Source organism: Periplaneta americana, chromosome 6, assembly GCF_040183065.1.
Source record: "Periplaneta americana isolate PAMFEO1 chromosome 6, P.americana_PAMFEO1_priV1, whole genome shotgun sequence".
Classification (NCBI taxonomy): domain Eukaryota; kingdom Metazoa; phylum Arthropoda; class Insecta; order Blattodea; family Blattidae; genus Periplaneta; species Periplaneta americana.
Window position 1 is genome coordinate 113,720,079 of NC_091122.1, and position 13,204 is coordinate 113,733,282.

Genomic DNA, 13,204 nt, shown 5'->3' on the forward strand with positions numbered 1-13,204 from the left:
CAACACCAATTTCAATATAATATTTCCGAAACCACATGTTTCTTTTTATCTAATATTATTAATAATTTTCAGAAACTGTATCTAAGTCTCTCTATTTAATGAAAAAACGTTTTCACGCTTCGAGAATCTGTGTCCTAACTTACATGTAAATAAATTTAATAGAGGCTTTAAAAATTTGTGTCCTTTCATGAGTGGTTTCAGTAGAGTTAAGAGTTTGTTATTCTACCCATTATTATATGAAACGCACGAAGAGTATCTCATAATTCTTAAGAAATAATTTCAAAATTTCTTTCTTGCAGGTGATGGCACTGGAACCAGGATCACTCCCCGAATCACTTCAGACTCTGAGCGCGTCTCACAACCTGATCGCTAGGTTTCCTGCTGAAGCCTTAGACAACCTTCAAGGTCTAGCTTGGCTCTATCTTCGAGGTAATTTTCTTGAAGAACTCCCAGACTACACGTTCAAACACCACAAGCGTCTGGACAAACTCGACCTGGGTGAAAACTCCATCCAATCAATACCTCACAATGTCTTTAACAACTCACTGACCGTCCGTGACCTTAACCTCGACTTCAACCACTTGAAAACACTGCCAGCACAAGCCTTCAGAGGCCTTAGTCCAGGTAGAATATACCTCTCTATGAATAAGCTGGAAGGTATGGACGATAGAGCCTTCGTAGGTATCAGTCACAGTCTTGAATTCTTGGACTTGGAGCAAAATAATCTGCAGAGAATACCGAAAGCATTGAGTCAACTTAAGAGGTTGAAGTACCTCTATATCCCGTCCAATAAAATTAGTGAAGTACCAGACGATGCGTTTGAGAGTTTCTCAGGGTCGCTTAGAGCACTCTCACTCTCAGGAAATCAGTTGAGTCGGATACCTAGAGAAGCTCTCAAAGACTGTAAAAAGTTATCGCATTTAAATGTAGGTTATAATCAAATTTATGAGGTTGAAGAGGAAGATTTTTTGAGATGGGGTGGTTCACTAGATACGTTGCTGCTACGTAACAATAGAATCGCACGACTTGACGCTCACGTGTTTAGACAAACACCGAGATTGAGAGAGCTTAGTCTCTCTTTTAATAAGCTCAGTGATGTGGATCCAGAAGCTTTTATTGATGTTGCAAGCAGTCTGGAGAATTTGGAAGTGAGTTTTGGAATGTATAGAGAAGATTTTCCGGAAGATTTTCTGAAACCTCTTACATCTCTCCTTTGGTTAGCTTTAGATAACAATAATTTTCGCACAATTTCACCTACAGCGTTATATACGTTTGGCCAGCTTCATTATCTGAATTTGGAAGCTAATCGTCTGGAGTATTTACCACCAGAAGTGTTCCATCCAAATGTGCATAAAAATCTACATGATGTAAGATTATCTTACAACCACATAGAAATTCTAGAATCAGAAACTTTTGCGTCTCTCAGAGAACTAAGAACTGTGGTGTTAACTGGAAATAGGATCAGAGCTGTTAAAACAGGTGCTTTCCGAGGCCTACCTAATCTTGTGACATTGGTGATATCAGATAATAGAATAAATTCTCTTGAACCCAGGTCGTTAACAGAACTGCCAAATCTAATCAAACTGGATTTACAAAACAACGAGTTGAAAGAATTCTCTCTGAGTGCATTCCTGAATGTTACAGGGTTTTTCATGCCAATGACGATCAATATCTCAAGAAATCAAATATCCTCTCTCTACACAGGCGACACAGGGACACCCTTACATGTAAAAACACTGGATTTGAGTCACAATAGGGTGCCAGAAGTACCTGTGAACTTTTTACAGACTTTCTCCGATTCGTTGAGGAGATTACACATGGGTTACAACCGTATTGGAAGGCTCGATCCAACAGCTTTTGGAAATCTTGATCTTTTGGAGGTATTGACACTAGAACATAACAGTATAGTGACACTACGGAAAAGAGCATTTGATGGAATAGAAGCTCTGCAAGTATTAGATCTGTCTCATAATCATATTGAGCAGTTACAGGTTGAACAGTTCACAAATTTGGAAAATTTACGTATTGTTGATTTGTCCCATAATCATATCAGATCATTACCACGTGACGTGTTTCAGAACACAAAACTTGAGCGTTTGGACTTGTCAAATAATGAATTTGTCGTCATGCCCAGTAGTGCATTAGGGGAGGTTGGGTACACCCTCAGATATCTGGATATGTCTCACAACCATGTTGAGCATTTGGACAGTACGATGTTTCCTGACACTCCATATCTTCTTGGACTCAATTTGGCGCACAATAAACTCACCATTCTTCCAGACAATGTCTTTACAAGTCTTGGAGGGCTACTAAAACTGGATCTCAGCAGCAATCCTCTGCGTGCCAATTTCAAAGAACTGTTTCACTATGTACAGAAACTCAGACATCTAAACCTAGCTGATACGGGACTTAAAGTGACACCGAACCTGCCTCTACCCAACCTGGTGAGCCTCAACCTTTCGTCTAATTCCATAGAAGAGATGTCTGCGGCTGCAGTGGAGGGATTGGAGAGATTACGGAGCCTGTACCTGTACGGGAACAGATTCACGTCTGTTCCGTCCCAAGCTTGGCCATACATGCCACTGCTGAAGAACCTGGATGTCTCCAAGAACAATATCAAGGTAGGAGTTCTTGTTTCAGTGAGTACTGGTAACCAATATGGGTGTGCTAATTAAAATTGTTTTGTAACAAAATATTAATATGCAAACTATTCTACGTATCTCATTCTTCCAGTGTTATTAATAATCGTAGTCCGGATGTAGTGCATGTCAATCAAGTGAAGATTTTTACTCAAAACGAAAGCTGTTTCGGTCTAGAGAGGTTCTGTGGATATTGTGGTACACAGAGAGTCTGTTGAATGTGTTTTCTCGGATTTCCTGTGTCATTTTGAATTCACCATAGATTATTCCAGCGTTATTGGATGTGTTATTATTTAGTCAAATGTCCGGAGACAGGTTTGATCCTCACAAGTGATACCAACATGGCACAACTACGCCAGAAGATAAGGGGTAGGATGGCCAGTTACTTTGCATAGGTATATCGCGAATAACTACATATTACACTAATCAGATTTCAGATGCATGCAAATAATTGTTCTTCCTCTGGCATAATTATTATATCGTCAAGTGAGATATGTACTGCCTGATAATAGATGCACATAACAGCCAGAACCTCAATCAGACGTAATTTAATGTGTTATTATTCACAATAGGCGTAAAATATAGGACTAACGTTACTTGTGAATTTCCAGTGCAGCTTCACGACTTCAAAGTTAATAACTGTGAATAAGAACGAAGAGATAAAAATTTGGTATTTTCATAAAAATAATGATACTAATAATAGCTATTATGATAATGAAGGTGGTGGTGGTGGAAGTAGTAGTGGTAGTGATGGTATTAGAAGAGATGGTGATGCCAGTTCTGATATTGGCGATGGTGATTATGATTTTGAGGAAGATTGCACGATAATGATGAGGATGTGATGCAGCAATAATGATTATGTATGTATGTATGTATGTATGTATGTATGTATGTATGAAAATATGTATTTAATCACATTGCCAATGGATAAATACCCGATGGCAGTGGTAACTAATTACAAATAATAATAACAAATAATAATAAATACAAATAATAGTAAATACAATTAATAAAAATTAATCATAATATTACTAATAATAATTAATACTAATAATTAATAATAATAACAATAGTATAACAAAATTAACAAGGAACATCCTAAATTAAATGAAGCACGATTACTTAAAATAACATTTAAAGTAAATCTAATTTGTATCTTAACCCTAAGTTCCAACTAAAAACCCAGAAGTATGATTATGTTCATACCTGCACAAGTACCTTTCAGCACTACACTCATTTCGCTATCAACTCACTCACTGCACTGGTACTACGACACATTTCACTGATACTATCCTGATTTCACTAACAATTCAAAAACATTTTACTGTTCAAATACTTTGCTCTACCGCTAAAAACTATAAAAATTCACTGACATAACATACTTCTTCATTGATACAAATCTTCAAATAATAAAAACATCAATTACACCCTATAAATAGTGTGCATAATATATTACCGTCTATTAGCAAAGCCCTTAAGCCTATTTTTGAATACATTTTTGGTTATTGGTAAAGCCTTAATAAGTCTGCAGTAAGTCTGATGGTGATGGATTATGCAGTATTTCCTTTCTTCGTCTGCTTTCCAGTAGCTACTTACACACAAACTATTCGACAAGTATCAGTCAGGTTTCAGAGCTGGACACAACACAAGCACTGCTCTACTTAAAGTGACAGAAGACGTTCGTGAAGCAATCGACTCTAATAAAGTAACAATATTAACACTTCTTGACCTTAGCAAAGCTTTCAACTCTGTAAATTTTGACATGCACACCCATAAATTGAGAAATCTGCATTTGTCAGAGACTGCTGTGAGTTAGTTCGAATCCTACTTACTGGAAAGACAACAATGTGTTGTATCCGGGAATCGAAGCTCTTCCTGGCTTAACATAACATCAGGTATACCACAGGGTTCGGTACTCGGACCATTGTTGTTCATAACATATGTCAATGATATTACATCTCATGTAAGGCATTGTAACTATCACTTGTATGCTGACGACCTTCAATGCTACATCTCTTCCCGCTTAGATCGAATAAATGACGCTATAGATAAATTGAACGAAGACATTGACTCGATTGTGACATGGAGAAAGAAATTCCATCTTAATATCAATCCTGGAAAGACACAAGCAATCATATTAGGACACAAACTGCAAACCGTCGCTGTAAAGCACCTCGACATTTCCCCCGTTAAAGTAAGTACAGTGCATATCCCTTTCAGTTCTTCGGTAAAAATTCTTGGCATTCACATGGATAATAATCTCAACTGGGACATACAAATCACAGAAACCTGCAGAAAAGTATATTCTATTATCCATGTGCTAAAAAGGGTAAATGTTCATCTTCCCTCTTGCTTAAAAAGGTCCCTTGTGCAGACACTTGTATTTCCCTATTTTGACTATGCTGACATTTTACTGACTGACCTTTCCAGCGACAACAAAACGAAACTTCAACGTGCTCATAATTTGTGTGTACGTTTTGTAAGCAATGTTCGTAAATATGATCACATTACCCCATCCCTGGAAGGAATAGGTTGGCTTAAACTAGATAAAAAAATAAATTTACATTCACTTCTCCTTCTCTTCGAAATCTTGAACTCTTCTATTCCTTCGTACCTGTCTTCTCGCTTCACTTACCTTTCTTCCCACCACAATCTGAACACACGCTCTCGCCATGAAACAATATTAACAATACCATCCCATCGCACCTCCTCATACTCATCCTCTTTCACAATAGCCCTGCCAAGACTCTGGAATTCGTTACCTGCTAGCATCAGGGACTGTCGAAATAAAATTCAATTCAAACGCATACTTACTAGGCACTTGGTCAGTAATTGAGACTCGTTCAGACATGGTTTCTTGTAAATAGTTCTCTTAATCTATCATAAAATATTTCAATATCCGATAATTTCATCACTATTGAATTTTGTTATTGTAGGTTTAATTTGTAATTCAGTAAATAGAAAAATATTCTCTGTTCTTAATTTCTATGATAAAATGTCTAGCTTGCATTAATCAGGTAATCTTGTCGTACTTTAATTTTTATTGTAATTGTAAATTTAATATTAATTGTAATTTTATTGTTCATGTTATAGTTGTAATCCCCTGGTAGGGGGGCAGAGAAGGCCTGACGGCCTTATCTCTACCAGGTTAAATAAATAAATACTACTACTACTACTTGTAACTTCTACTCAGTGTCAGAGGATATTATGAGACTCAATGGGGAAGAAAACAGTGAAGAAGTGTTGGACTTCTTCCTTTCTGGTAATAAACATAGAATTTCATTGCGTTTTTAAAGGTGGCTGCACATTCATTTTAAATTGAACGAAGGACGAGACAATGGTATCCTACTCGTTGGGGTCGTTAAAACTACTACAATTTCTTTATTGAAATATTCTCGCTCCCTTGTCATTCACTTAAACATGAAGTTAGAGCGAAACTTCAAAATATTGTATTTCCCTATGTTTATCGTTAGCAATGGAAAAAAATCCAAGACACACAGATCCTGTTATAGGTTAGCAAAGTTACCTTGACACTCTGGATGATAAGGTGTACTATTTATCCTTTTTTATATGATAATGATATGATACTAGACAAATGGGTTAAATTTTTGAATTCACGGCACTCTGATATTTTTTAGTCAATTGTTTGTATGCTCCTTAGTTCTTATTTATATCGTCAGGCGTACAAAAGGAGTCTTTTTATTCAGCGCCGATAGCGCAAGAAGCGTCGACCATAGTCAAATGAGCGAATTCGTTTTTTTTTTTTGTCAAGGGAAATACTTGTTTTTTTGTTTGTCTTACATTTGAATGAGTGTTTTCCGTAGACAAAAATACAACACAACTGGACTAAAAATTAATATATACTTAAATTGACAACGCACTAATACAAAATAATTACTATTACAGGAAAATCCCTCGTAATCGGCACCCAAATAACCGGCAAAAAAAACAAACTTTAAATCTGTCACATTGCCACAGTCTGGGCCGTCAGTTTTGCCACATTAGGGAGTACGCACGAACTTTCGTTTTCGGTGAATATCCGAACCTAAAATTAGTGTATAATTTGTGTTGTGTGATGTGTTTTAATAAAGAAAATCCACACAGTTTTTATGTTTATTTAGTTATATTCGGGTTGTCAGTGTTGCCACATTAGAAGTTCCATTTTCAGTGATATTCGAACCTAACGTTAATCTATTATTTGTTTTGTGTAATGTGTTTTAATAAGGAAAACCCCATAGTTTTTACGTTATTTAATTATCTTCGGGCCCTTAATGTCGCAACATTAGGAAGTTCGCATGAACTTTAATTTTCAATGAATAATCTAACCTAGAATTAGTGTATTATTTGTGTTGTATGATGTTTTTAATAAGGAAAATGCACACAGTTTTCATGTTTATTCAGTTATGAGCAAATTATAGAGAAATAAGCTTCACATGATTGCGGTTTCAACATTTAACATCATAAAATACGAACTTTTTTGTTTATAACGGTATTTATTCTATTAACCTGCAAAATCTCGTATCTGGAACTAGCCTGGTCCCTTTGGTGCTGCTTAAGAGGCATTCTACTGTACATTTAAAAAAATTCATTCTTTTCACTATAATCGACGTTTCTTGCGACTCTGGGGTGGAAAAGAGAAAGGCATCAAAATGTTCCTATCATCCCTGGTGGTAGAAGAAATAAACATCGAAATGCTCAACTAGGATGAAATGCTGTGTATTCAAATCATACCGACAAATAGCATAGTGTTCATATGAAAAGGAGGGAAATTCCTAGACAACAACAGTCCATCATCATCATCATCATCATCATCATCATCATCATCCAAAAATATTTCCCGTATTGCGGGTCGTCTAGGTACCAAGTCTCTTCCATTGGTCTGTATCTTCCCACTGTTCTTTCAATACTTCATTTCTGTCTCTACTCCTTCCCTCTACATCCCACTCCAAATGATCGCTCCATCTTGTGCGAGGTCTACATAATGTTCTCATTACTCCGATTTTGCATTCCACTGTTCATGTCCACTACAAACTACCTTGGCCATCCAGAATTTATGTGTAATTTTATTGTTTATTTATCGACGTTTTATCAGTTTTGTGATTATATACGTTCATGAACTTTTGTGATACTGATATTTTATTATACTCCTGCCTCTGTGCACCGTCACAATTTTCGATGAGGGGGAAGAGGGATAGCAAAATTTTGTAGAGGAAGTGTTACAATTCTGAAATAGAAATGCAAAAATGAAATAGTGTGATATACGATATGAGACTAGTTGTATTCTAGCGGAAGTCTTCTAAATTACTACACACTAATACTCTCTTTCGCAGAAATGTGTTAATTTGCAGTTAGAAGCTGAACTGCTGAAACGTTTATCATTATTGTGTTTTCGAGGAAAGTGAACATTTTGGCGGTAAGTTCTTTTCTTTTGTTATTCCTCAATGTTAGAAATATTAACGATATATGAAGAATCCACTGCAAGAATTATGGATGTCACTTTCTTGTCGAAAATGAACCAAGACTGTCAATGCATAGCTTAAAACATATAGAATGTACATAGAGAGTTATATGGCATTAATACTGATAATCATTGTCCAGTAATGATCGGAAAATCACAGTTAAGCTTTGAGCGCTAAGCATTTCAAACTTTCAATTGCTTCTCCTGCAAAATGTATTCCAAATGACAGCCATCATTCTTGCAGTGAACTCTTCATATATTCTTAAAAAGAAATTATCTACGTTTGTAGCAATATATTTATTGACTTAGTTTTTAAATTCTGATATGTTTTGAAGTTAAGACTTACATCAATGTGTCACAAGTATGAAAACTAGTATTATTAGCATTCCATCTTTATTCCCTGGTTTTCTGTTTCGTTACTAGTGCTGGCACCTGTAGGAGGACGGAAAACCTCACCTTCCAATATATTTAGAAAACAGTGGAATGAAAAGACAATGCAAGAAACCATAATACAAGTTCGAGAAAAGACGTGGGAGACGATTCATCTGGATTCAATATTACGGTTCGGAAAGCACCTTCTAATGAACATTGTGAATGGTTGTCCTATGCTTCTTTTAGTATAGACCATTCTGACATTGAAATTTTTTTCATTTTGTAATTTGTTAATAATATTCCATATTTTTATCTCCATTTGCATGAAGGAGTTATTTTAGATTTTGAGGAAATTATTATTTTTTAAACATTTTATAATATCTTCCAAACTTCGAAGTCCGGTGTACCATTCACAGGGACATTCAGCAATAAACAGGACGATACTTTACGTTCAGTATTCAAAACATGTAGGCTACGAAAAAAAAACCAAATGGTATTCCATATTTGTAACACTTCCTCTACTAATCTGTATGTCTAAACTCTTACCCTACACTCAGGCACACAATGACCACAGCATTGTAATAAAGGCAACCAGTTAATTTTTGTATTACTCTTTAGTGCTCTGACACCCACGACCCAGATAAAACAATTGAAACTCAATGGTCTGTCATCGGCAGATCTATAATGCAACATCTACACCTAGATGGTATTTTGATGAGATCAGTACGGGGATTGACTGTGATATTGTTCGTATTCGCCGTGTATTTGTGGAAAACAATCTTTTGCATATAAAATACGGTATGCTTTGAAAGAAATTAAAATAGTCATTCGTTAATGTACTCACTACCTTAAATAATGCTATTACATCAGCAATGCAGGTTGATGGTTTAATGCCACAGTAATATCGCAGACAATATCAACCCTTACGAGTCAGCTGGGATATACTGGTACACACGTTGTAAATTATCCTGTCATTAGTATTTCCATCTTTATGCACATGCAATACACTCGTTACCCTATTTTTCAGCAACTGCTCGCAAATGAATATCACTTTGCGCAACATTAATTTCTCCTTAAATGCAGCCATTAATAACATTAGAATCATTTAGTCATTGATAAGAAAATTATGCATTAATTCCTTGCTCCTTGGTATCTCATATCAATACAGATGATAGAATATTATCCATTCTAACTTTCTGTTGGATTTGTCATCAAAAGTCTGCACTCAGGCGTGACTTTGGCTCTCATTTGGACTAATTATTATTATAGGGTAGGATTCTTGCGGTCTTACTAATAAAAACTCTATATACAGACGGTTAACTGTCTTATACTTATACAGTGAGTAGCTCGTTTATAAGTCGTGTGTAAATTCCTTACTAATAATCACTACATACATAGTGTATAACAGTATAACTGTTACACAACTAGGTCTTAGTTTCGTCATTACTTCATTACGAAAGGTAATAGAATATCTGAGGTTCTCTATTGCATCCGGTAGAGCAATCTAGTGTGCCGTGTTAAGTATCGATAGTACAACTGGCTCTGATCGATTACCACACTATATTTTGGTAAAAGAGTACAAGCTACAGCAATATTATTCTAATTATTCTGTGCTCTTTGGTTTGTTCTTTAGTGGTTACAAGGCAACCATCATCATAAAATGACAGTCGATACAAACAGCTGTTAGAAGGGCGGCCAATTTTTCTCTATATACAACGCTTAAACAAGGGGTTTCGTGTATATAACTACTGCAAAGCAATTCCCATTGTACAGTTACAGACTGTTTATATGAATGAATTAATGTTAGCCATGATGTCCCACGTTGGGCACAGGCCTCCTGTGATGGGGTTAGAACCCCTTCGACAGGGATAGCTCAAGTATACTCGCTTGGTGAGCCAATCCAGGCGAGCTTGTCGTGTATACTACTTTTGTGACATTGTTAATAACCCTGTTCAACTTTGACTAGTCTCAGCACTGTTCTTTGTTCATTTTTTTCTTGCACTACACACATTATACTGACACTGGCACTTTGACAAACACTGATTGCTATTTACACTATTTACCTGACACTTTCTCAACACTGACTTTACTATTTACAAAACATATCTTACACTTTCACTAATACTCACTTTACTATTTACAAAATCTTAACACTAATTACGTTATCTATTTACAATGAGCTTCCCTAGTTCTTTCCACAAAACTCTGTTCATTATGTCCTCGACCATTCTTTCCCCGTCTCTTTGGTAAACATGTCAGTCCATCTGAGCCGTGGTCTTCCCTGTCCTCTCTTTCCGACATAGGTGTCCCACATCGTGACTGCATTGGTCCATCTTGTCAGATGTAGTCTCGCCACATGTCCCCCCAGGTCCACTTCGTTGCCGTGGCTCGTTCTGCTGCGTCAGTTGTGTTCGTCAGTACTGTTTATATATCCATCGCTTATGCATGGTTTATTAGTAACGTTTTCTGTCCCAACTCTGCATAAGTCTCGTATAAAAACTGTACACGGTTTATTAATAAGATCGTAAAAAGTATAGAGTTTTTCAGCGTACCACTTGAGAAAAATTGTAACAATTAGGCCTACAACATTGCCCCTATGTAAGTTGCATCGATGCCACCCTCAATGCATTTGATACTTAATTAACTTAATTTGTTTACTTATGGTCTATGTTATGCTTCTTCTGGTACTACAACATTAATCAAATTGAATGAGCAAACTGTCATTATGTTAGTGGATTCATCCTCATTTGTTTTCATAATTGAAAGGTTATCTGTATCGAACCATTTCGTGAAAAAAAAAAAATAAACTCATCCAGCCATCTGGGATGACGTCTCTTCATCTAGATTTTTCCAACAATAAATAATATGTGAATAATACATTTTAATGCTTTTTTATTTCAATGATTTATATGTTTTGTCTTCATACAATGCGGCCGCGTTAAAAAAAGTCGCTGTAACAATATTATCTCGCTATCAGATGAATTTAGAAAAGATCCATATCAAATCTTTTCTTTAACACGTAAAAGGTTAACAACATATTGAACTTAATGATAATTTAATAACAATTTATTATTTTTACACAAATGGGGCGATTAAAATTGCGGATATATTGTGAAAAATAGTTAATTTAACTTAGTCTAATTCTAAAGTACATGACTGTAGTATTAATTTTCAAATGAATCAAATTCTCTGTGATGATACTAAATTTAAATGATGGGAGCATGAAGGCAGAAATGAAAATAAACCTCAAACTTTTATTTCAAATTCCAAACATCCTTACAATTTCAGCCATGTTTGAACTAATAATCACGAACAGCATAAACGTTACACGCAATTATAGAACCCCATACCAATATTTATACAGCTTTCCTCCTTTCAAGTAGGTATAATAAAATTATTTTGGAAAGCCATTTCATTCGTAGGGGATCCGGTGTTTTCGTCATAAATTTCTTGACATACGCAATTTTCGTCACACATTACATTTTCGAGACAGGCCTCATCGTCACACATTACATTTTCGACACAGGCCTCATCGTCACACATTACATTTTCGACACTTAGTACTTCATGCATACAGTTAGATGGACTATCTAAAGAAAATCGCAGGGAAGAAAATAAACAACTAAGAACACATTTCCACTTCTTATTGGCATTGATTTTCGTTCCAGAGGACGATATTTTAGAAGCTTTTGATCTGCTGATAGAAAATGTAGCTGATTTATTGTCTGTAATCCTTAACTATGTTGAAGATAATTATATCAGAGGTCGAAGACGCGGTAAAGTAGAAAACACCAGCAATCAGTTTTCGCTCCAAATATGTTTCTGGAACTCTTATCACTGTACTCTTCACAATTTACGGAGAACTAATGCTTGTGAAGCATGACATAGGAGAATTAATACCTTGTTGGGAAAACCACATTTTTCATTTTTTCATGTTCTTCAACAGCTACAGGAGGAAGTAGCGGTAATTGATCGAGACATCGAAAGATTACAGTTCGGCTTCTCACCTACCAAGAAGAGGATAAAGTATCTTAATGCAGTTGCCAGGATTTCTAGGATTGTGGAATGCTATGAGAATTATAAGAATATTGACGATATTCTTGGTAATCTGCTAGCGATTGGGCACAATATTGCTGGAAATTTTTAGTTGAAAAATTGTACAACCCACTCTGAAGGAATATAAATATTTATCTGTGGTCATCTATGCCTGTGTTGAATTTTCCGGTGACTATTATACAATGTGACTGCTTGTCCAATGCGACCAAAATACACAGTGTGACCATACATACTATGACTAAAACAATATGCCTATCTATACCTGTGACGAAATTTCTGGTGGCAAAAACCCCTAGACCTCATTCGTAGCACGTGAGTGTACTGGCTGTTCTTTTTCTATTCTCTCAACTATATAAAGTTCACTATCCACACCCATCAACTGACGATTAGTAGACACTAATCGGATTACAGGCCCAACATTTATCTTAACGCTGAAGTGTAGAAAGCCGATGCTATGGAAAACTCTCTTGGTAAAGTGTAAAACTGTCCTCGCGAAAAACCACAGCTCTCAAAAATTAAATCGATACCAAAAGCTCATAAATAATCCATAATTGATATCTAAAGACAAGTAGCCACCGGCGTAGCTCAGTCGGATGAGACGCTTGCCTCTCGATCCGGAGTTGGGCTCGGGCGTGGGTTTGATTCCCGCTTGGGCTAATTACCTAGTTGGGTTTTTCAT

General features: G+C 36.1%; 1 protein-coding gene across 1 annotated transcript in view; it reads left to right on the forward strand.

The window, feature by feature from the left end:
- Window positions 1–13,204, forward strand: part of LOC138701649 (chaoptin) — a 1,160,966-nt gene that overhangs the window by 1,033,124 nt on the left and 114,638 nt on the right. Inside the window, exon 8 of the mRNA XM_069828762.1 lies at window positions 300–2,621. Coding sequence (XP_069684863.1) covers window positions 300–2,621 — 2,322 coding nt within the window. The remainder of the gene's footprint in view (window positions 1–299; window positions 2,622–13,204) is intronic.